The sequence below is a fragment of the Rousettus aegyptiacus genome, unplaced genomic scaffold (genome assembly GCF_014176215.1).
Source record: "Rousettus aegyptiacus isolate mRouAeg1 unplaced genomic scaffold, mRouAeg1.p scaffold_m13_p_11, whole genome shotgun sequence".
NCBI lineage: Eukaryota > Metazoa > Chordata > Mammalia > Chiroptera > Pteropodidae > Rousettus > Rousettus aegyptiacus.
Genome location: NW_023416286.1, coordinates 10,548,441 through 10,572,218, shown reverse-complemented (window position 1 = coordinate 10,572,218; position 23,778 = coordinate 10,548,441). Strand labels below are relative to the sequence as shown.

Sequence of the window (23,778 nt, the reverse complement as noted above, 5' to 3'; positions counted from 1 at the left end):
CAACACTTAAGCATGTACCTGCGAGATTGTCGATTTCCTTCTCCTGCAGCAGACTGACGGCATCGTCGTCTCCCTCCAGCATAAGCTCCGTCTCTGCGTTCTGATTCACTATCGCCTGACTCCTGAACGTCTTCTTCGACTTCACCACATCTTCTTCGGTGCCTGGTTACAACCGACATAGAGTAATTCAGGTAATTGCGATTATTTTGCTTTCCGTATTAGAAATGATCTATTACTTTCTCATAATTACGTGTTGCATTTACACATTCCTTTATAATTAAGAACATCTTTACCTTCTTTATCTTGTTTGGTCTTCTAACTAACTTTGCAAGAAAGACAGGAAGCGTAACCACCTAGCCTTATTTTACAGACGAGGAAACGGGCTCCAGGCCTTGCTGAGAGACCCAGCGCTCGGCTGCTCGTGGTCTCTCTTATCTACATCTCAGGGCTCTAAGCTCACTGCATTTTCTACCGAAAATCTGCATCTCGCCACAAACTTGGTTTTCTGATCCACGATATTACACAATTTTATACAATTATACCTTTGTGTGAATTAGAAAATCGACTGATCAGATCGTTTTTGAAAATGGGCAGATATTAAGAAAAGCAGAAGACATTCACATCCGAAGGGAAAAATGGTTGTTACTGGGCAGCTACAGAAAAGTGGAGTTAGGGGTGACGCGGGCAGAAAATGTGCTTCACGGGACTGTTTCCTCAGAAATTAATGAAATAAATGACGATTTTCTAAAGCGATATCCCGACTTTGTTATATAACCTAGTACAAAAGGCCAAAACACAAATACAAAAAAATAACCAGAAAAATGGAAATATAGCAAAAGTTGACTTAGCGTCAAAAAGGTCAATATAATGCATTTGACTACTTAACAAATATTTTAATATTTACATTTGAACACGTGCTTTCACAGGTGACAATGACTTACTGTCTGAATTGCAAGTAAATTATATATACATGAACCACAGCTAAGCAATGTCTCTATTGCATAACACTTGCAGATGGAATTCGACCTGGAAGAAAGCGCTGTAACTCACTGTATTTTAGCTGTCGTATTGGGGCATAGGCTTCAAGGCACAGCCTTAGCTAGGAAAACATGTCACATCTCATTCGGTGTGCTGGGTAATATTTGTGAAAATGGAGCCTAAGAAATCACTCCTCTATGGTGGCGTTGTATCACAGTTCCAGAGGATGTGACGATATTATGAACACATGCAATTCCTCTCCAAGTCTTGTCATAACTTTGGCCAAAATTCTCAACGTTTAACAAGAATACGTTTGGTCAACTCTCCTAGGCCCATAGAGGACTTCCAACAGCCCGTTACTGCCTGCTGATATTTGCTCAACCAATTTTCTGGAAGTGCATCTGGCTGCTGGAACACATGCGTCGTAAAACAGAGTCAGCCTCTTTTCCTGCAGTACACACTTCTTTTCATCAGCGACTCAGAGTCAAAACTGTTTGCTAAAACATTAACGAACTGACCCAAAGGCAGCCCGTAGAAGAGTAAAAATCACACGTTGAGGAACACAGTTACGTCCCAATAGCACTGTAGAGTGTCACTGGCTGAGAGGTACAGTCTGTCATCCTAGCTCTTACTGTATAATAGCATTTAGAGGGAGTGGTTAAAAAATATCTTAATGATATAAAGTAATAGATTGCAAAATACATATTTTGATAAATACTTCAGGGACAAAGGGTATTATTACAAGTCAATGCTACACGGGAGGCGAGGAGAATTAAACGGGTTATATGTGCATTCTTTTCTCCCTGGTCCACAGATAATTCTTTTTTTCTGGACTGAAAACTGAGGATTGATTACTGACTGCTCCGGAACCTCATCTTAATTTTATTTGGTTTCTTGGTGATATAATGCCAGCACAACAGTAATCTTCTGGGGGTAGCTATCATTATAATGTATTTGTTTCTGGGGTAGAAACTTAATTTGTGAAACTAGGAGCTTGAACCATCTGAGAGCAAACGAGTGATGAATGCCTGGGAAGTCCTCCTCGAGGTCCCACGGCCACATTTCTCCTAGACATCTTCAGCGGGATGGTCCCAATCCTGCGTCTTCCTCAACAACAAATCATCTCCTGTTCCTCCACCGCCTCCTACTTTGATCAAGCCACTTACTGGAGCCACAGACTTGGGGGTCATCCCTCACGTGGCTGGTCCTGCCCCAGCCAGGCACGGCTCCCTCACTCACGCCACGCTCCTGTCAGTGGGCTTACTATAAAACACAAATAAGTTGAGGACATTTTCCCACTTCGTCTGTTTATGAACTCCTCCCAATCAACACACGCAGTGCAAGGCTTATACTGACAGGATAAAATCTAAAGTCCTTAGCATGGCTGATCGTGGCCTTTTATCTGCCTATCACCAGTTTTGTATTATCTCTTCTTACCCTCCCATCAACAATACTGGACCACTTCGAGCTTCCGAAATAAGTCATGCTTTCTCGGGCCCCTTTACCAGTGCTACTAGTATTCCCTCGGCCTGGCGCTTTCCTCCCTTCCTCCTTTGTTCAATTCCTGCTTGACCTTCAAAACTCACCTCCTTCAGGCGCTTTTCCTCAGCAAACCCTCTGTGCTTTCAGTTTCCACTGAACTCAGCCACACCGCATAGGCGCTACCTGCCGTTTGACTCCACTACAGGCTACGGCCTAACTTCGGCAGCCTCCGCGTCTGCCACCCAGCGGGCATGCCACAAACGTCTGCTGAACTGAAGTCCAAGGCTCCCTGTCCCGTGGTTTCTTAAGGTAGTTGGCGTGGTCTTTCCTTATGCTTCTGCCACACCTCGTAAATCTACCCTGTAGAAGTTACTGGTACTGCAATTGTTTGCTTGTTATGTCCACGTAGCTCGGAAGCTGTTGATGACTTCAGACATGCACACTGCCTGGCACAGAACCACTCCTGAAAAGGAGTGAATAAGCCAATAAACTGAGATATAAAAGTTACATCTGGATCTTCTTAATCTGAAGATTCAGGATATCTCAGAGATTCTTGGTGATTTGCCTTCAGTTTGCAGGAAAATTTAAGAATCTATGTAGTTACACAGAAGGGAACTTGAATCTTTATTGATAAAGTCCTTTATGTATGTGTCAGCCTAAAAAGACAAGTTTTTTCTTGTATCACAACCATGTGTAATCTGATTTGCCATTAAAAAACTTTACATAACTCATTACTAACATTAAAATTGACCAATAAGAAAATGTAGTCAAATGAAGGTGAGCTCTGAAGTGTATACTAAGCTTTTAATTGTATCTCCGCTAGTTTTACAGTAGTAAAATAAATGTCTTATCCATACCAACACGTTGAACTTATCTCCGTTGAAGTGTTATCAGTTTGCAGCTCAGTAAACTTCCTGATTTTATGGTATTGCAGCAAACATTTATCTAAATTAAAGTGTACGAGATCCAAAGGTGCTTTTCAATCACAATATCCTTTATGAATTAGAGTTTCATTCATCAAAATTACAAGCAAAAAGAGGTAAGGTCTCAAAGGGCTGTCTCATTACAAGGCTTATAAACGCTGTCCTTAGAAAGAATTGGTTTAACACCCAACAAATCAAAATGTGATTGGGAAGAGAATTTATTTGAGACCATCTATCTTCAGAAGACATGTTGGACTGAGTGCACTTTTTGGCCTCTTCAGCCATTCATCAAGAAATTAACAAGCGAATACCACAAACCACCAGAATGCCTTAGATTTGAAAATGTGGATTATGTGTAAAGCTGGATAGGATAGACATACACGCCTATTTTCTAAGAAACCATTAAAATGCCATAAAATCTGTAAGGTTTCAGAATAAAAATGTGGCCAAATTATAGATTAATGAAGCCAAATTTGAAACTGTACTCATGCTATTTTCCACATCATGCTACAAATACCAAATACAGAAAAGCATTCCATATGCATTAGATTCCTTTGTAAGTAAGTATAATATACTTAAAGCTCTGTATGTGAAAATGTTATCTAATATAAAAAGCTACTTTTCATGAACCTACATAAAGCCCTTTTCACTAAATTTCTCTTAATAAATAAATATATTTTTAAAGTGAAGTAATGAGAAAACAAAAATGTATCTAGTGGTGTTACCATATTCTAGTTTTATTACTACTATAATTGTATTATCATCATTTAAAAGTTTTATTGTTATTTAAGATAAGTTAAAATAGGGAAATGATAAATTGGAGGTGTTAACTTATCTTAATAACATTCAAAGAAAATGTCTATCTGGCTTTTCCATTTTTAAAAAATGATCATGTATGTATATGTGTATCTATCTACCTATTATCCATCCATCCATCCATCCATCCATCCATCCATCCATCCATCCATCCATCTTTATCCATCCTTCCATCCATCTGCCCATCCATCCGTCTATCCAACCATCCATCCAATCTACCCATCTACGTACCTACCGACCTAATCTTATGTAAATCTACTATGTAAAAATACATTTTCAATGTTATTTCTCTGTACAATTGAAACACATGGTCCATGATTCATGATCGAGGCTCTGCTTATTTAACTTCAGTATTTTACTGATTTGACCTCTTCACACCTTACATTCCCTAAGAGCTGAATGTTTTTGATCTCAAACACGACACATAGTCTCAAACCTTTAAGTCTGATGTATGTAATTTCTTTTACATGGAATTCTCTTACCTGCCTTGTCCTTCAAGGTTCACTTTAGTTGATTACTCTCTTCTCTGTATAAACTTTGTGTCTTATAAACAAGTCACCACATATTATCATTATTTTTTGATACTTTTTCTGAAATATTTTATTTATTCTATTTTTAGACTTTAATTTCTAGTGTGTCAAATGGCAAACACAGTGGCAATCATTAAATGTTTGTTGAATGAGCACATGAAAACATAATCGTAATTCACGTATTAGTCATTTTATATGCTTGGTACTTAAATTACTTTTCTCTTTATGTCCTTAACAGTTTCCTCAAAAATGAGAAAGCTAGACTATGTAATTTCCCATTCTTACTTTACCTGCGAACATCCATTAAGAACATATTAAAAAATATATCTGAACCAATCTCTTAACTCCAGTTTCCCAATCGGTGAAAAAGGAATAAATATTTATCAACTGACCTCTCACAGGATTATTGGAATGTTAAAATAAGACAATAGATGTTAAAGTACTTTGAAATGTGTAAAGATAATTTATATAATAAGCATTTAAAAATTTGTTAAAAGTTTGATAAAATAAATAAAACAAATTAACAAGAGAATATTAAAAGAGTCTACTAAGTACATAATTTAAAATTGGACAAGAACACAGCCAATGCTTTATTGCTTATAATAATGCTGCCTAAGATTTGCATGAAGGAGAAATAAAGCGGGCTCGTTTGAGGACTAAAAAACTCAATTAAGATAGTGCACCCATCTACGGTCTTAGCATCATGCCGAACCAACAACAGGTACCCAGCGATAATCCTTTCCTTACGCTGGATCATCTTCTTCCCTCCACCACACCGTCACAGCACTCAGTCTACCTTCCCTGCAATGCAGTATGGGCCTCAACTCCTCCACTAGGGTGGATGCTCCCTGCAGACAGGATGGGTCACATGTAGACAGGTGCCATGCAGTGTTTGTGAAATTAAATGGAGTGTAAATAGCTTACTTTGGAAATTGTTCTCCCTTCATAACTATTTTATTCATTTAAAGATGAAATTAAATAAAATAATTAAAATTAAATTGGCATCAATGTATTTGATGTGTATTTTTTATTTTGTATATGGGTATCTTAAGAATACAATATTCTTAATATCTTGGGTATTTGAAGGAAAAGAACTGGTTTCTCAACAAAGTTGATAACACGATACTGACTTCTCTTCCATCATTGGGAGCTGGGCAAAACAGAAATTTAGTCTCATTTTATTTGAGCTAAATGTAATATATCAGATTGAAATGTTTCTAAACATCTGGAAACTAGTTTCGCATGATGGCAATCATGTGAAAGAGTTTTTTTTTTTTATCAATATATACCATTTAATAATATATTTTAGTTTTTTAAAACGTGTTTGACAAAACTACCCCTACATAAGTAAGATAAAATTCTGCAATTCATTTTCAAACCTAAATACTTTCTTTCAGAAGTATGAATACTTTGGGAAATTTTAAAGATTACTTTTTCTCATTAAAGCTGAAATAGAGCAATAAATATCTTTAGAGAAGAATGCTTTTAGTAATTCTAAATGATATTATTCAATTTCCACTAAAAGGAGAAGATTTAAAGACAAATATACCTCTTAACTAATTACATTAGGTATGGTGACATGATTTCATGTAATATGCACGAATCAATCTATGCAAAGTTTACAATTTTCAAATTTCAAAAAAGGTAAAAATGCTTAGTATTATATAGAGAAATATATCACTCAAATATTTTATGCTGACCTTAACGTGAGATAAAAGCAGTATGTACATACATTGAACACACTTTAATGATTATTTACTAAACAGTAATTATTTTTCTTTGTAAATAATTTAAAATCAAAATTAAATTTTGTGTTTGACTTTATAGCACAGGCATATTTCCTTCTTTTAGAACATAAATAATGATGACATAAAAGAAAATAATTACTAAAGACTGAAAAAAACCATGTTCTATACAGAACAGCGTTAAAAACAAATAGTCTTTGTAGCAGAAAAATCCCAATGGTAAAAGGTATTAGTGAATAAAAACACTATTCGAAAGAATGACTCGAATTTCAAGTATCTTTGTTCTCTTTATACCTGATACTGAGCCAGCAGCCTCACTTTATCAATACAAAATCATTTTATGAAAGCAAGTATTTCCAGAAATGAACTAGACATTCTAATCAAATAGATGGTTTCTATTTGTTATTTCAAACACACTTTAAGTAAAAATCTAAGTAGTTATTGATAAAATTTAATAAATACAGATAAAAAATCTGGACAGTTCAGACATCAAGTTCTTCTTTTCTTATTTGTAGGTATTTTCGTCTGAATGCGTTGGCTTTAACCTTGGTTCCCACTTCAATTCATGTTTGTTAACAGAGAATATATTGAACAATCTAAAATAGATGATTATCTAGACCATAAAATTAAAAACCTAGGATACTAGCTTTAAGTTTATAATAAACTTGATTCAGAAATGGTATTCCTTACTGCAATCAATAATTGATGTTACTCATGGTCCATTTTAACACATCATATATCTCGTAAAATCAGAGTATGGCATTTTTTGTGTCTTTACTAATGAGGAACTTGTGTAGACTTTTGTTTGTTTTAAACTAGATATAAACATTTTATCTGAAAGTAAGCCGTTTTCTGAAAAGCTCGAAGACAATATTTCAATTGTATAGTGAACATGAAGAATTAACAATATGGGCATTAATTAAGATGAAATGTTCATAGGAGTTATTCTAAGTGGTAAATTCTTATTTAGATTAGTTATGCTTGGAAATAATTCACAGGACTATATGATATAAAGGAAAAAAATGTCTACCTAACATCAACAGTTATTGCTCAGTGGAAAAGGACATCAAGGACACTTGCAAGTAAAAGAATTGGATCAATATTAACGTGATTTTCATTTCATGCTTCCCCAACTCCAGTAAGCTGACAATATACTCTGATTATGTGAACTGCCTCAGAGTAACACAGAAAAGGTTATCAGAACAAGAGGTGGAAATGGAATGCACTTTTTATATTGACAGGTCTGCTAATAGAGTATACTGATTTTCAAAGACATGCAATGTATTTTTACAATTTGGGTCTGACAGCAAAAATGGAATTTCATTTCTTCCTAATTCAAAATATTCATGTGTAAGCAATATTTCTTAGAGCACACCAACAAAGGGGATATTCATAAACAGCATTTTAAAACTGAAAAATGCAATTAAAAAGGTGCAAGAAAATATTATTGAATTTAAGCATGATATTATATAAGTATGAAATGCTAACTTAATCTTAATAGAGTGAATGCAGAAAACTGCATTCTATGCTTTTTAAAGGAAATAGGATAAACCATATTTTAAGAATATAAATGGTGATAAATGTAGAATCTCTCTACACTTTAGACTGAATATTACTTGGTAGGAGTTTGATTAGTAATAAAGTTAGGCCAATTTTTAAATATTTTAAATAAAATGTCATTATATTAAAAATCGCATGGCATAATTAACTTGTTGAAAAAAATACTAAAACATATAGAAAACTTGGCTCAGTTTAGAACCCTCTGAATATCATAAAGAGCAGAGATGATACATTATTCATCTTTGTGACTGAGTACACACCACAGTGTTTGGTCTCCATGTTAAAGAATGTTTATAAAAAGACTAGCATGAAACAAATATATCAAAAATGGTAAAGACAGCTGTCTTTACATGGCTGTCTACAAGTGATTTTTTTCTCCCCTCTTTAAACTTTTTTTGGCATTTTCTAGATTTTCTGCCATGAGTCTGTTCCCCCCCCCCCTCCCCAGGAAAAGAGAACGAAGAAAAGGAAGGAAGAAAGGGAAAAAGGAAGGAAGGGAAGAAGGGAAAGAGGGAGGGAGGAAAGGCAAAAGAGGAAGGAGGAAGAAAAGGGAGGGAGTAAGGAAAGATGGATGGAAGGAAGGAAGGGAGGGAGGGAAACAAAAACGAGAACAAAGGAAAGACAACTTGCATCATGTGTCAAGAGGGGCAGCTGGCAGATGAGCAACAGAATGGAAGAAAGGAAGTTTTGGCAGCTCGTGGAATGAAGGAAAACATGAATACAACTTGAATGGGGGCTCCGAGGCGGGCCGACTCCCTCCAGCAGTGGGTGGCCTCGACCTGGGAAATGATACCTGCATGTTCTATTTAAGATCTGTCACAACATTCAGTGTGAAAAATTTACTTTAAAACTCTGGGAAATGGGGTAGGTGTTTTGTATACGTAAGTAATTGGCTCAGAGACGTGGAAGGAAGAGGTAAATAACAGAATTTTTTCTTTAATTATAAAAAATGGAATAGCATAAAGATGGTGATGATACAGGTTACTTAAAGCACTTTAAAAATACCAAAAACATTTAAAAATACATTTTTATAAATGACACGGAACACACACCCTAACTTCATCTGTATTGACAAATCTTTATAGATGACTGGCTGGCTATAAAAAGGCCAAAATTTAGCAGGTAAACTTTAGAGTTGCAAATGTTCAATAATGTTCTTGCTATTAAGAAAATCCCAAATTTATCTACAGCAACACACTGTATAGTATTAGAATAACATTTAGACTGAATTTTTGTTCTACATACCATTTTATTAATTAGCATGTCACTTAATTTCTATGGTCTGTCATTTTCCCAAATAAAAATCCTCTAACAGCTCTACTGACAAATTCCTTTACGATGTGACTCCAAACAGCCTGTTCAGCCCCATCTTCACACGATGTCCCCACACCACCTTCTGTCCCGTCACCCTTACTCTGTGCTTTGTGGTCCCTTTCTCCACACTGCCGCCAAGCCAGGTGTTGGCTTGGGAAGATCTCCATTCACCCTTTCAGGTCTAGCTAGAACCTATTTCTGCAGTTAGGCAGTCCCCTTCACTGAGCTCACATAGCATTTTTAATACACCTTGATGAATATATTTATCATATTCTAGTAATTATTTATAAATGCAATAGTGTGCACAGGTTACGAAAAATTAGTCTAGAAGAATATAAGCAAGATTTTGAACAGTCCCATGCCACTCAGCAATAAATCCATTAATATTTCTTTGTCAGTGCCTTATCTTTAACAGCGAAAATAAAGCACAGACATAAAATACATATATCAGAATTTAAAAATACTGCACTGATGTATTCCATAGAAATCCTGTACTTCGATGCTGCTACCGAAAATGGGCTGTGGGTAAAATACTGTATGTAAACCTTGAAAATAACCAGTTATCATTTAAATAGAAAATAGCAACTAAGCACATAACATTATATTAATGTGGGTGCTCTAAATAGAATAAATAAAAGATATGATTCCTGCCTTCACTGGGTTTTCTTTTATCGCAGAATATGAAAACTGGTAAAAGGAATTTTATAAATCAAAATATATCCTGAAGTCTTTACAAAGTGACCTGCTACCAAGTGTCAAATATTGTGGACATTCAAAGGAGTAAGTTAGGCCCTTTTAAGCTTTTGTGTCCTGGCGATTTCCGTCATTACCTCCGCCCTTCCCTGCTCATCTGGTAAATTCCTAATCTCCCAGGACTGGGCCTTCGTAACTGCTTACATGAGTAGCTTGGAGCTGGTCACTCTCTCACCTCTTTATAAAAACTCCCTCCTCTATGACAACCACTTCTTCCCTTCCACTAGACCAGGACTTTTTAAGCTTGGAAGTCTCGGCGCTCTGGGCTGGCGCAGAGCTGCTGTCCTGGTTCTGGGGGAGCTGCGCGGCATTCATGGTCCCTACCCGGCAGGTGCCAGTGCGGCAGCCCAGCCTCCGCCCCCTCCGAGGAGCACGCACTGCACTACGTGCTGCGGGAAGGCACGCGCTGTGCCTCAGTCTCCTAATCCAGAGTCTAGCACATGCGTGGCACGTCAGGTATAATCAATAAATGCCTTTAAATTAATAACATTACTTGATCCTTCTGAATCTGTTCAAAGCCTGTAATCTGAAGCTTCAATATAAAAACGAGAGAGCTGTTAGAACCTTTGTTGATATATGAAAATGGTACAGAAAACTGGTAAAAGGAATTTTATAAGCATTTTTATAACAGCATTTATATAATGTTTTAATTACTTTAAGAGATTATAGAAACCACAGGGTGAAGACCAGGTCATGAGAGTAAAATATGACACTGGCACCAAAACCTGGTTGTCTTTCTCTCCCTCTCTTTCTAAAAATTTATCCATTTCAACAAATTATTTTAAGCATAATCAGATCATCTATTTCGTTCTAGATATGGAGATTCAACTAATAATATACCAACTAAAATAAACGTTATCAATGAATAATAATAAGACATTTGCTAGGGCCTCTAACATAATACAAACAATGGATTATTGGGTAAAAAAAATTAGATCATCTTTCTCAAATAACTGTAAACTCTTAAAAACTAAAGTCAGAAAAAAATGAAGTCAGATCATTTGAAGCTCCTTTTTCTACAACTGTATAGCTGCACTAGTTTCTTTTATTCTCAGTGCTTTTCTTATTTCATGACCACTTTAAGTAGCACATTATGGTAACCGTGCACACACCATCAAAACTAATTTAATTCCAGATTCATTACAGAGCTGCTTTTTATTCATCAAGGTCAAATCTTAGCGGCTTCACAAGCTTAGATGAATCAGGCGTTAAGCAGACACATCTCTGAGGAACCGAAGGATGTTCTCATTTGCAGTTCTCAGCATATCTTATTATTTATTGCCAAAGCAATGACTGATTAACTTTGTCATCTTTGCTCCATGTTTTCCCCTCCAGCAGAAGCAACCTGCCCTCTTCTGTGATGCTGGATCAGACCTATTTAAGATGACGTCTTTGATCACAGACACCGGGTGCTTGTGCTCCTAGGCTTTGATGAAACATTGTTCCAATGTAATTTCGTGGAAGGGAAACAAAGTCTTAAATGATAACTGACAGTCAACAAAGACAAGTGAACTTATTAAGATTTTGTACTATTCCTTGACAGCATAATCTTCAAGCACTGGGAAAGCCTAGAAGTTGACTAGCTTAGGTTTTATTTAAACACAAACAATATACAAAACCCTCCTTTCTCAGTCATTTCTTTATTAGCTAATTTGCCCTGAAAAATAAAACCTTGCAGGTCAGAAGATGAATTTATGAGTTTTAAAATATTTTCCTTATATTCTTTCATTGCTATGTCTGTAAAATTCCTGGTAATCGATTAAATTTGCACTTGTATGAAATTTTACTATTAGAAAACATCTAAATAACATATTGAATACATGCACCATTAGAACATTAAACACTAGGAAAAAAATTACATGCCTCTAGGTTTTTATTAATCACATTCCAACACCGGAGGCTGAAAGTATATCAAATCTTTTGCGCATGACAACCTCATAAATTATTCAACTCATTAGTATTACTAAGAAGCATGAAAAACTCCATCAGTGTTAAGAATGTTTTCCACCCAAAAAAAGGTCAACCGAAAGTTTTAATAATGAAATTGAAAGAAAAGCTTTTCAAAGTAAACATGAAATAAAATTATGGTCCTTTATGTCTCCTTGAAAATATATCCAATTCTGTTATTTGCTCATTTAAAAGAGAGCATTGCTAAGATATTTGTTTTGTGGTTCCAAATAAATTGCCCAAAGAGACTGTTAAGAATTCCAAATTATAGCTAATTATATCTGCCTATTACATTAAAGTTCAACGATAACTTAATATAAAATGTTTGAATTTAGAGGAAAATCAAGTAATTCAAAACATTTTTATTAAAGCATTGCCTGTTAATTCATTTTCACTTATATTACATTAATACAGGCTCACATTCTAGAAACATACTGCACTACAGGAACAGATAGATCTGACCAATGTTCCAATAGCAGGGATTGCTTTGATGGCCATGTAAATAAATATTCCCTATTTAAGTAATTTAAGTAGTAATTTATTCCCTCAGCTTGTACAACTTGTTTAAAATCTGAACACTCTGAACACTGATTCAAATACTTCCAGCCATATTTAAAGGTCCGTTCATATTTTTTCTTCCTAAAACAATCTTTTGCATTATATAATATAGATGAATATAAAAAATATATATTTTTGACCAAAAATTACAGCAGAGTTTCTGTGCACTTAATACTTCAACTCTCAAGATAGAATTTATAGGAAAACTGAAATACTATAATTACTTAATACAGAAGAAGGAATAAATTGGATTTCCATTTGTTCTAGAAGCTCTATGCAAACCAGAACATTCACTCATTTGGATGTTAGTCTCTATACTGCCAGACTTTAAGGTACTTAAACACATTTAAATGTTTCCTGGCAGGCAGAGAGGCCAGATGATTGGCTGAATATTTTTTTACTTTTATGTGAATGTTCAGGCAATATGTGAATACAAAAGGTTTCTTTAAAATATACAAAATATGTTTTCGATTAAGTTTTTCAACATCTATTTTTATTGAATGAAGTACTCTATAATAATTACTGACACTTATTTCCTATTTGCTCTGAAGAAGCACTTTGTGCATAGATTAGAAGGCACGTTCAGAGTTCGGGAGAAGGTACCATCCTACATTATTCTCCTGGCCGTTGGCAATTCCTCCTTCTATTTCTATGTACAGATCATGCCAGGGAACACTTTCCACTCACCCACTTCACATCATCCATATTTTATTATTCCCTACTTTCTACTCATTTTCAAAAGTCTGAAGATGTGAACTATGATGAAGGTTGAAGAGGTGTCCTCTGGACTTGTTTTTGGAGGTGTAACTGTTTTTGTTCTCTTTTGTTTTCCACAGCATGAAAATGACCACAGAATAACTCTGGGCTAAGTAGATTTTCCGAATATTTTATGGCATGCATGTGGTCTTTGTTATGAATAAAATAAGAACATGTCCCTCAAGGAACCCAATGCTCAAGAGAGAGAATAGGTTCTGTTATGCTGATGATCCAGTATTTAAAATTTATAAACCACCGCTCATTTTAAAATACACCAAAGTTCAAAAGACAGTGAAAAAGAAACTAATTTTACTTCTGTTTTAGGCTGTATGAGAAGGATGCTGGGTAATAACCAACTATGTAGAGTCCTTTGATCTCCTAAAAAGAAGTTGAAGGATCTAAAATATATCAAGTGGGGGAAATATTGGGTTGATTAAGTGTAACCTAAATGATGCTGAAGCAGAATATAATATTTTTGACTTAGGATATGGAGAATTTTAAAGGCTAGTGAAAAAAATAGATGATCAAACAATAAAGAGCTAGTTACCTTACATCCAAAAGTATTTTTGTGTAAGGGGTATTGGTACTAACCATACTCTATTGCAGCTTTGAGCAATGCTTCAGCATGAGTGGAGCCAAATGCATTACGAACAAATCGTCTCCTTCGACGAAGATCATCTTCCCAGTAATCCAAACGCCAGAAGTCATGCAATTGGCTAAAAATAAGAAAATAAAGAAACGAAGATCACTACTACTAACAACGTATCACTGGAAATACATTTTTTAAATAAAGTTAAATATTTCTTCGATCTCATTGGAAAATTAAGATACTTTTTGAGATATTTATATTTTACAATTGTTTGTAAACATGTTTGCAAAAGAACAAAACTTGAAACTAACATTCTCCGATTTTAGGCATGCAAATGCTCAGCTCTTTATAATGCTCTTCCTTCTACTAAAAAAACATGCATCATGGGGAGTTCAGTAACAAATGCAGCATCAAATTACAAGTATTAATGGCACAATTTACATTCTTTTACACTGTTTTTAACAAGGCTTGTAAATCACAGGGTAGACCTCACTACAAATAGTTTGCAATTTAATGACCATGGTTTCTTAGTAGACTGAATTAAGAACTATAAAATATTGCCCACTTGGATTTGGTGGAAAAATGATTAAAATAATGTGCTGAAATATTCATCGAAATAATTCCCTGCTGCCCACAGCAACCTGAGAAAAGTGCAATTTTATCCATTATTAATAATACTGAATTAGAGCTGCAAAAAATTCCAGTATGTGGTAATTGTCTTGGTAAATTATTATTCTAATGATAACAGAGTCCTTGGATGATTTTATAGCTTTCAGCTAATATAAACCATTAACAATCATGGCCATCATTGGGTAACATCGTCTAAACCGTGTTACACTCTAAACCAATATTAAAAATCCATGAGATATGGCAGAAACTACTGAAGTATGTTCACTGCATATCAATGGAACATTTCATGATATCATTTTTTTTCAATTTAATTTCAATAAACATTGGTGATAAATGCCAGGGCTTGAGAAGTCTGTTTTTTCTACACAGTAGTTGGAGTAATACGTTCAAAAGATAATATTCTAATTTTCCACTATTTTAAAAACATATAAAATGCTTTCATAGAAGATTTGATTTCATTTTTTATTTTGATATTTTATCGCAAGAGAACGTTATGTTTGAGTCAGGAAGTATATATTTTGCTCATCGTTATATCTCTGGCACAAGGTCTGGCACAAATTATGTTTTTAATAAATATTCAATGACTTAAAACACTTTTTTCACTTTGATAATCTATAGATATGTATAGTTATGGAGACCAGTGATTTACTTTTGAAAAACATTTCAGGGTTTATGGCTATATAATTCTGTTTTTGATAAACTGTAAAGGAACATAATATAAGGGATATATAAAGAACATTAAGATTATAAGCATCTGAAGTATACTTTACTATAGTTGTTTTTCTAAACAAAATAATCATAATCACTCAATTTCTATGAAAATAATAAGTACTTAATGAACAATTGTTATACGTAGTGTAACTCTGTTGTTAATTTAAAATAGGATGATTTCAATTTTTACAAATATAGACTAATCCTAGTGGTTTAAGGAAGACCATGCTAAAATTGTGCTGTAAAGATTTTTCTTTAAGTGTATGTTAAAATTAAGTAACTGAATTCACTAGGAGATACCAGAGATCTAAAGGTTTCTCAAATTTCTAACCATAGACATATTTTTCTCTATACCTCACATTAAATACAACTGAAAAAACTGGGCATTATACATAAAACAAAGATGACAAGGCTGGAAGGCAGAGATTGAAAGGCAGAATGGCTCAGGACCTTGAGGCCTATGGAGCAATGCAGAGGTGAGTCCCCTGGGTTACCTCTTGGTCACATACATCCTAGGCTTGAAGGCAAAGAGACCAACGACCAGATTGGCCAATGGGTGCAGACCAAGGGGGTAAAAAAGAAGCCCTCGACAAAAGCCTCTTTCTTTAACCGAAGGACCAGAAAAGGGACAACCAAGGGAGGCAGGAAACTTAGACAACATCTTCTGTACTCTTACCAAAACACCATGAGAAACCGTGACCCCGCCTACCCACACCAGCAAAGGATGAGGGAGGGGCCTAAATGCAGAGCCCCATGAAGGTGTAAATAATGGGCCCTGACAACCGAGAAGACCAAATAGGGAGCCAGGGCTCTAACTTCTGATGCCTGGTAACAAGGTGTCCACCCTCAAAAAGCCAGTGGAGACCACATGGAGATCCCAGACTGCTGCCCCTACCCATCTGCAATGAGGCACCCTTCCCTCTCCCCAGCGGTGTGTTGTTGGGGAGACAGAGAGAGTCGACTTCTATCACTGATCGACAGCAATGAGCGGCCACCCCTGCCAGCAGACAACAATGAGGAGCTCTGCCAGTCAGTAATGAGGAGCCACCCGCCCCTGGGTGTCAATGAGGGGAACTGGGAAGCCTAGCTTTCTACTTCCGCCTGGCGATGAAGAGGGAGGGGCTCCCCACTTCTGCTGCAGCAGTGCCAGAGAGAGCCAACTAAGACTTCAGGCTTAAATGAAATACAAAAATTCTCAGAAAATAACAACAACAACAACAACAACAAAAATGTCCAGGTGTCAATCTCAAATTACTTATACCAAGGATCTGGAAGACCCCAAATAGAATATAAAAAGATCACGAACAGATGCCAATGCTAAGATGGCAGGAATGACTGAATGAATGTTCCACAAGGATGTTAAGCTACCATGATGAGAAATGCTTCAATGAGCGTTATGAACATGCTTGAAACAAACAGAATAAAAATCCTCTGCAAGAAACAAAAAGTCTTAGCCACAAAACAAAACCCCCAAACCAAAACAGAAGATGACAAAGATGTGCCACATGGAAATGTTACAACTGACACAGGCAACGACCAAAATAGAAAGCTCAGTGGATGGGCTCAACAGCAAAACGGTGGTGACAGAAAAAGAGTGAGTTAACTGGGAGACAGAACAACAGAAAATGACAAAATCTGAACAATAGAGAAAAATAGACAAAAAATTAAACAGAGCCTCGTAGCTATAAACGAATTATAGTATCTAACATTTAGGTCACTGAAGTTTTGGAAGGAGATGGGAAGAAGGGCAGGGCTTAAATAGTATCTGAAGAAACAGCTGAATAATCCCCAAATTTGTCAAAAACAAACAAACAAACAAAAAACCCCAAACCCATATGTGTACAGATTTAAGAAGCTGACTGAACTCCAAACAAACTCAAAGAAATTCATGCCCAGATACGTCATAATTAAACTTCTGAAAACTAAGGACAAAGAAAAACCTAAAAAAGCAGCCAGAGTAAATAACATCTCACAGAGGGAAAACAATGAGAAAGGCAGTTCACGTTCAAAGCCATGGTGGCCAGAGGAAGCAGCAAAATATGTGTCATGTGCTGAAAGCAAAGAACTGCCAACCCAGGACCCTACGACCAGTGGAAATATCCTTCAGAAATGAAGGAGAAATGAAGAACCTTTCAAATAAAAGAAAAGAAAATACATGTTCATCAGAGCTAGTATCAAGAACGGCTCCAGGCAGTCCTATAAATATAAAAGAAGCCATAAAAGAAGGTGCATTGGAACGTTGGGAAGGAAGAAAGAACACAGTAAGCAGAAAAAAATGAGTAAACGTAGTCAGCTTTCCTTTTCCTCTTGAGTTTTCTAAATACTACTGTTGAAGCAAAAAGTATAACAGCATCTGATACTATTCTATGTGTGCATAGAGGAAGTATTTAAGACAGATATAAATGGAGGGAAGCTAAAGGAATGTAAAGGAAGGTAAATTTTCTATTCTTGGACTGATAAAATGACACTGTCCCTAGACTGTAAATGTGATAAAGTATGTATATAAATGTAATAATTAGAGCAACCATTAAAAAGCTATACTAAAACATAGCTAACAAACTATCAGAAAGAGAAACCAAGAAAACAGTCCCATTTACGACTGCATCAAAAAGACTGGTATCTCCAGTTTCAGAAAGTTTGTGTTACATCCCCTTGTTTTTATGAAAGACCTAACGCTAGTAGGGTAAGGGCTTTTTTTCGTAAAAGTGAAAATCTTATTTGGATTCTTTTCAGTTAGTAAAAATACGTACTAATGTATGTCCTTTGTAAAACAGGTGACAGAAGGCTGTCTTTTGGAAAGCGGGAGATACTCTTTGCTTTACACCATTTTGGCTTAGGAAAGGCTTCATTGTAGAAAAACTCTACTTTCAGATAGCGGGGTTCTAAGGTATATTCTTAATATACCTAAGAATAAATTTTATCAAGGAGGTGAAAGACCTATACAATGAAAACTATAAAACAATAATGAAAGAAATTGAATACAAAAATTAATGGAAAGATATTCCATGCTCATGAATTGGAAGAATTGATATTATTAAAATGTCCACACTACCCCAAACAATCTACAGATTCAATGCAATCTCTATCACAATTCCAGTGGCATTTTTGCAGAAATAGAACAAATAATTCTAACATGATGGAACTACAAAAGATATAAATATCCAAAGCCACTGAGAAAGAACAAAGCAGAAAGCATCACATTTTCTAATTCCAAATTATATCACGAAGCTATAGAAATCAAAACAGTACAGTATTGGCATAAAGGCAGACACATAGGTCAATGGTACAGAAAAGGAGCCACAAAATAAGCCCACATGTATATGGTCAATTAAGTTATGACAAAGGAGTCAAGAATATACAGCGAAGAAAGGATATTAAATCAGAATTAGATGTTAATTTAATTAAATGTTAATAAATGGTGTTGGAAAAACTGGACAGCCACTTCACAAGAATAAAACTGGACCACCATCTTTCACCATATACAAAAACCAACTAAAAATGGATCAAAGACTTAAACATAAGACTTGAAACAATAAAACTCCTACAAGAAAACAAGCAGTAATAAGCTTATAACATTTTGGATTTGACACTGAAAGCATAGGCAACAAAAGCAAAAATAAACAAGTGAGACTACATCAAACTAAAAAAATTCTGCACACCAAAGGAAGCCATCAACAAACTGAATTGGCAACCAGCCAAATGGAAGAGAATATATACAAATTATATACCTGATAAGAAGTTAACATTCAAAATATATTTAAAAAACTCATACAACTTAATAGCAAAAGAAACAAACAACCTTATTAAAAAGGAACCCTTGTGCACTGTTGGTGGGAATGTAAATTGGTAAAGCGTCTATGGAAACTAGTATGGAGGTTCCTCGAAAAATTAAAAATTGAGCTACCATATAATCTAGCAATTCCACTTCTGGGCATTTATCTGAAAAACAACAACAACAACAACAAAACACTAACTCAAAAAAATATATGCACCCCTATGTTCAGCAGCATGATTTACAACAGGCAAGACTTGGGAGCAACCTAAGGGCTCATCAATGGATGAATCGATAAAGATTTTATATACACACACACACACACACGTGTATATATATATGTATATATAGTATGTATGTATGTATGTATGTATTTATCATCTATCTACCATCTATTATCTATTTATCTGCACACACACACATAAATGAAATATTACTCAGCCACAAAGAGGAAGAGAATTGCCATTTATGACAACATGGATGAACCTCAAGGGCATTATGGTAAGCTAATAAGTCAGACAGAGAAAGACAAATACTGTATGATTTCATTATATGTGAAATCTAATACAAAGCAAAACAACCCAGCCCCCGAACCTAAAAACAAAACAAAACAAAACAAAAACAGAATTCATAGATACAGAGAACAGCTTGGGGGTGTTAAGGTGGGCAAAATGGGTGAAGGGGGTCAAAAAGTACAACTTCCAATTATAAAACAAATAAATCACAGAGATGTAATGTACAGCATGGTGAATATGGTTAGACTGTATTACATATTTGAAAGTTGCTAAAAGAGGAAATCTTAAAAGGTCTCATTACAAGAAAATAATTTTTTTGTAACTGTGTGCAGATGGATGTTAACTAGATTTATCGTGGTGATCATTTTGCAATATACAGAAATACTGAGTAATTCTCTTGTACATCTGAAGCTAATATATGTCAATTATATATTAAAGAAATAAATCAAATCACTTACAAAAACTTTGTTTAACATTAAATTCTTATTTAGGGTGAATAATTTTACTGATTATTTTTTGACTCTTGAAAAGCAACTTACTAAAATAATGAATTTGCTAAAAATTTCTGTTGATATTATCCACTTTATTACTTTTTTTTTCACTTAGTCAATGATTATTTATTGAACATTAGCTTTGTATACATTAGGAATAGAAATGGGCAGTACAGTAGACACTCTAGCAGTTCTCATGAAATTTCTATTCTAATGGGGAAGTTAGCCATAAATAACATTAATAGATTAACTGGACAATCAAATATTGATTAAAATTTTAAGAGTTATGAAGATAACCAATGGACTGTAAACACTTGAGTTTTGATCTAAAGCATGAAGAAAAACTGACTGGGGCATTCCCAGTAGAGATGACAATGTTTGCAAAGATCCTGTGGCTCCACTTTATCATTTTTAAAATTTGTTTTAAGCAACAAATAGCCTCCTGATTTCCTCTGCCACAGAAAATTGCAACTGCCATTTGTGGTGAAGCCTATAATGCAGTTTCTTCTTTTTGTAACTGTCCCAGGAATCATACTAAGTTATGTGTCTCCATTTAATTGTGTATCAGTAGTATGTAGCCATTGTAGGTAGAAAAGTGTCCAATTTATTTTTTCAAACTGAAACAATGACTTAATTATAATTACAACAATAAGTATTTCAGGGTAAATACCAACTGTTACAAAAATATCACTTTAACTCCTGCTTTATTTATAGAATATTCAAACACATTCTGATACTAAAACAAAACAAAATGGACAAAAAATTCATGATGGCTAAATCAAAATGGAATTCTAAAAAATGTCTAACTAACCCATAGGAAGGCAAGAAAAAACAAAATGAAACAAAAAGTGAGATCGAACAGAAAAGAAAAATAATGCCTCAGAATGATTTGTATAAGAAATACATGTCAAATACAATAATATAGGCATGTTGAAAGTAAAAGGATAAAATAATTCAAAAATTAATCAAAGGAAAGCAGGTGTTGCTATATTAATCTCAGATGAACATATACATTGGAGAAAATAAAATTACTAGTGACAAAGACAGACCTTATCTAATAAAGGAAGGGTCAATCTATCAAGAAGATACCAATCCCAAATGCATATACACTGAGCAAGAGAGCTGTAAATTATGTCAAGCAAATCTGAAAGAACTGAAAGAAGAAACAGACAAATACACAACTACAGCGTGTGAGTGTGTGAGTGTGTGTGTGAGTGTGTGTGTGTGTGTGTGTGTGTGTAAAATCTCCTCTTTTCAACCCCTGATAGGATACACAGAAATAAAATAAGCAAGGATATAGAAGGATACAGCACCAACATTTGTAGAACACTATAGCCAACAATAGCCGAATACAGAGTGTTTTCAAGTGCCTATGGAACATATACCAAGATGGATCATATCTTGGGCCATAACACAAATTTAAAAAATTTAAAAGAAGCGATATCACCCAATGCACTCTCCTACAAAAATGGAATAAAAATAGAAGTCAATAATAGAAAGACAACAGGAAAATCCCCAAATGCTTGGAAATTAAAGCAACACATTTCTAAATTAGCCATGAGTCGTAAAATAATTCTCAAAGGAAAACAAACAATATACTGAACTGAAGGAGAAATACAATAAAAATATAAGAATCTGTGGAACACAGCTAAAACTGTACTAAGATATTTATAGTACTAAATGCATATGTTAGAAAAAATGAATGTCTCAAATCAATAATCTAAATCCCACTTTAAGAATATGGAGAAAGAAGAGTATAGCAAGAATAAGAAAATAATAAAGATAAAAGTAGAAATCAATGAAATTAAACAGAAAAAAAATAGGGAAAATAAATAAACAAAGAGTTGTTTCTTTGGAAAGGTCAATAATACTGACAAAGGAAAAAGAGAAGACACAGATGACCAACACTAGGAGAGAAACAGGGAGATCATTATAGACCTGGAAGACATCAAAAGCATCATGATAAAATAATATAAATTTGACAGCTTGGACAAAATGAACTAATTCCTCATAAAGTATAAACTAACACAAGTCACTCAAATAAAACAGATAATATGAACAGCTCTAACAATTAAGAAAATTTAAAATATTATTTAAAATTCCCAAAAAGGAATCGCCAGGTCCAGATGGTTTCACTGGAAAAGTCCATTAAACATTTAAAGAAGAATCAACACCAATTATACAAGAGTTCTAGAAAACAGAAGAGGAGAAAACATTAATTTCCTAATTAATTTTATAGCTAGGATCATACCAATAAAAATATTAAAGAGAGTAAAGAGAAAAAAAACCCTACAGACTAATATTCATTATAAATATAGACACAAAAATTCTTAACAAAATATTTGCAAATAAAATATAAGAATATATAATAAAAATTATACATGATGACCAAGCGGAGTTTATTCTAGGGATGGATGTCTGGTTCGATATTTGAAAATTAATCAATACAATCTGCCAAATTAATAGCTAGAGAAAACCATAAGATCATATTAATCCATAAAGATTTAACAAATTTCAAAAGCCATTCATGATGAAAAAAATCTTCAGGAAAAAAAAAAAAAGAATAAAAGGTGACTTCCTCAACCAAATGAAAGCATCTACAAAGCCCAAGGCTAAAATTATATGTAAAGGTGAAAATTTGGATACTTTACTCTAAAACTGGGAACCTGGCAAACTTGTTCACTCTTACCACTCTTTTTCAACAGAGTATTACAGTTTCTAAGCCAATGCAATGAGGCAAAAAAGTGAAATAAAAGGAATATAGATCGAAAATGGAGAAATAAAACTGTCCCTATTTGCAGATGACATCATTGTCTATGTAGAAAATCACAACAATCTATCCAAACATACAAACATCAATTGTGTTGCTATATGCTAGCTGGAAACTGAAATGAAAAATATAATTTAAAAGCACTGAAAAAACAGAGAAATATTTAGGTATAAATCTAAGACAACATGTATACAACTTGTGTGATGAAAATTACACAGTACTAATTAAATTAAATATTATCTAAATAAAATGGGGAAACATACCATGTTCATGGATTGAAAGACATAATATAATCAATTCTCCCCAAATAAATATAGGTTTAACATAATTCCTATCAAAATTCCAGCAAGAGTTTCAGTAAATACAAACAAAATTATTATCAAATTTATAAACTAGAAGGAAAAAAGCAGGAAGAATAAGTCTACCTGATTGTAAAACTTATCATATAGTCATAACAATTAAGACTGTGTGAAAAGGCCAAAAGGTAGATTCATAGATTAATGAAAGAGAATAGAGAACCAAGAGAAATGGGCCCAAATATGCTTAACTGATTTTGACAAAGGTGGAAAACCAATGCAAAGGAAGAAGGGATAGTAGCTTTTTAATGAATTGTGCTGGAACAACCGAACATCTACACGCAATGAAGTAAACCTGGACTCAAATCTCACAGCTTATACACAAGTTAACTCAAAATGAATGAGAAACAGAATTCCAAAACTATATAAACTTTAGGGGAAAAAAAGAGAATCTTTAGGATAGGGGTAGGTAAAGAGTTCTTAAACTTGATACTAAAGGCACAAACCATTGAAATAAAAATTGATAACTGAACTTCAGAGAAATTAAAAATACTTGCTTTAAAAAAAACCATGTTAATAAGATGAGAAAAATAAGTGAAAATATCTGCAAACCAGATACCTGACAAAGGACTAATATCTAGC

General features: G+C 34.5%; 1 protein-coding gene across 16 annotated transcripts in view; it reads right to left on the bottom strand.

Annotated features, from left to right (window-relative positions):
- The window catches only part of NBEA (neurobeachin), a 611,133-nt gene that overhangs the window by 193,538 nt on the left and 393,817 nt on the right, over positions 1-23,778 (bottom strand). For all 16 annotated transcript variants that reach the window (XM_036228295.1, XM_036228296.1, XM_036228300.1 and 13 more), the window contains 2 exons: positions 13,954-14,078; positions 19-162 (listed from right to left, as the gene is read on the bottom strand). In XM_036228295.1, coding sequence (XP_036084188.1) covers positions 19-162; positions 13,954-14,078 — 269 coding nt within the window. The remainder of the gene's footprint in view (positions 1-18; positions 163-13,953; positions 14,079-23,778) is intronic.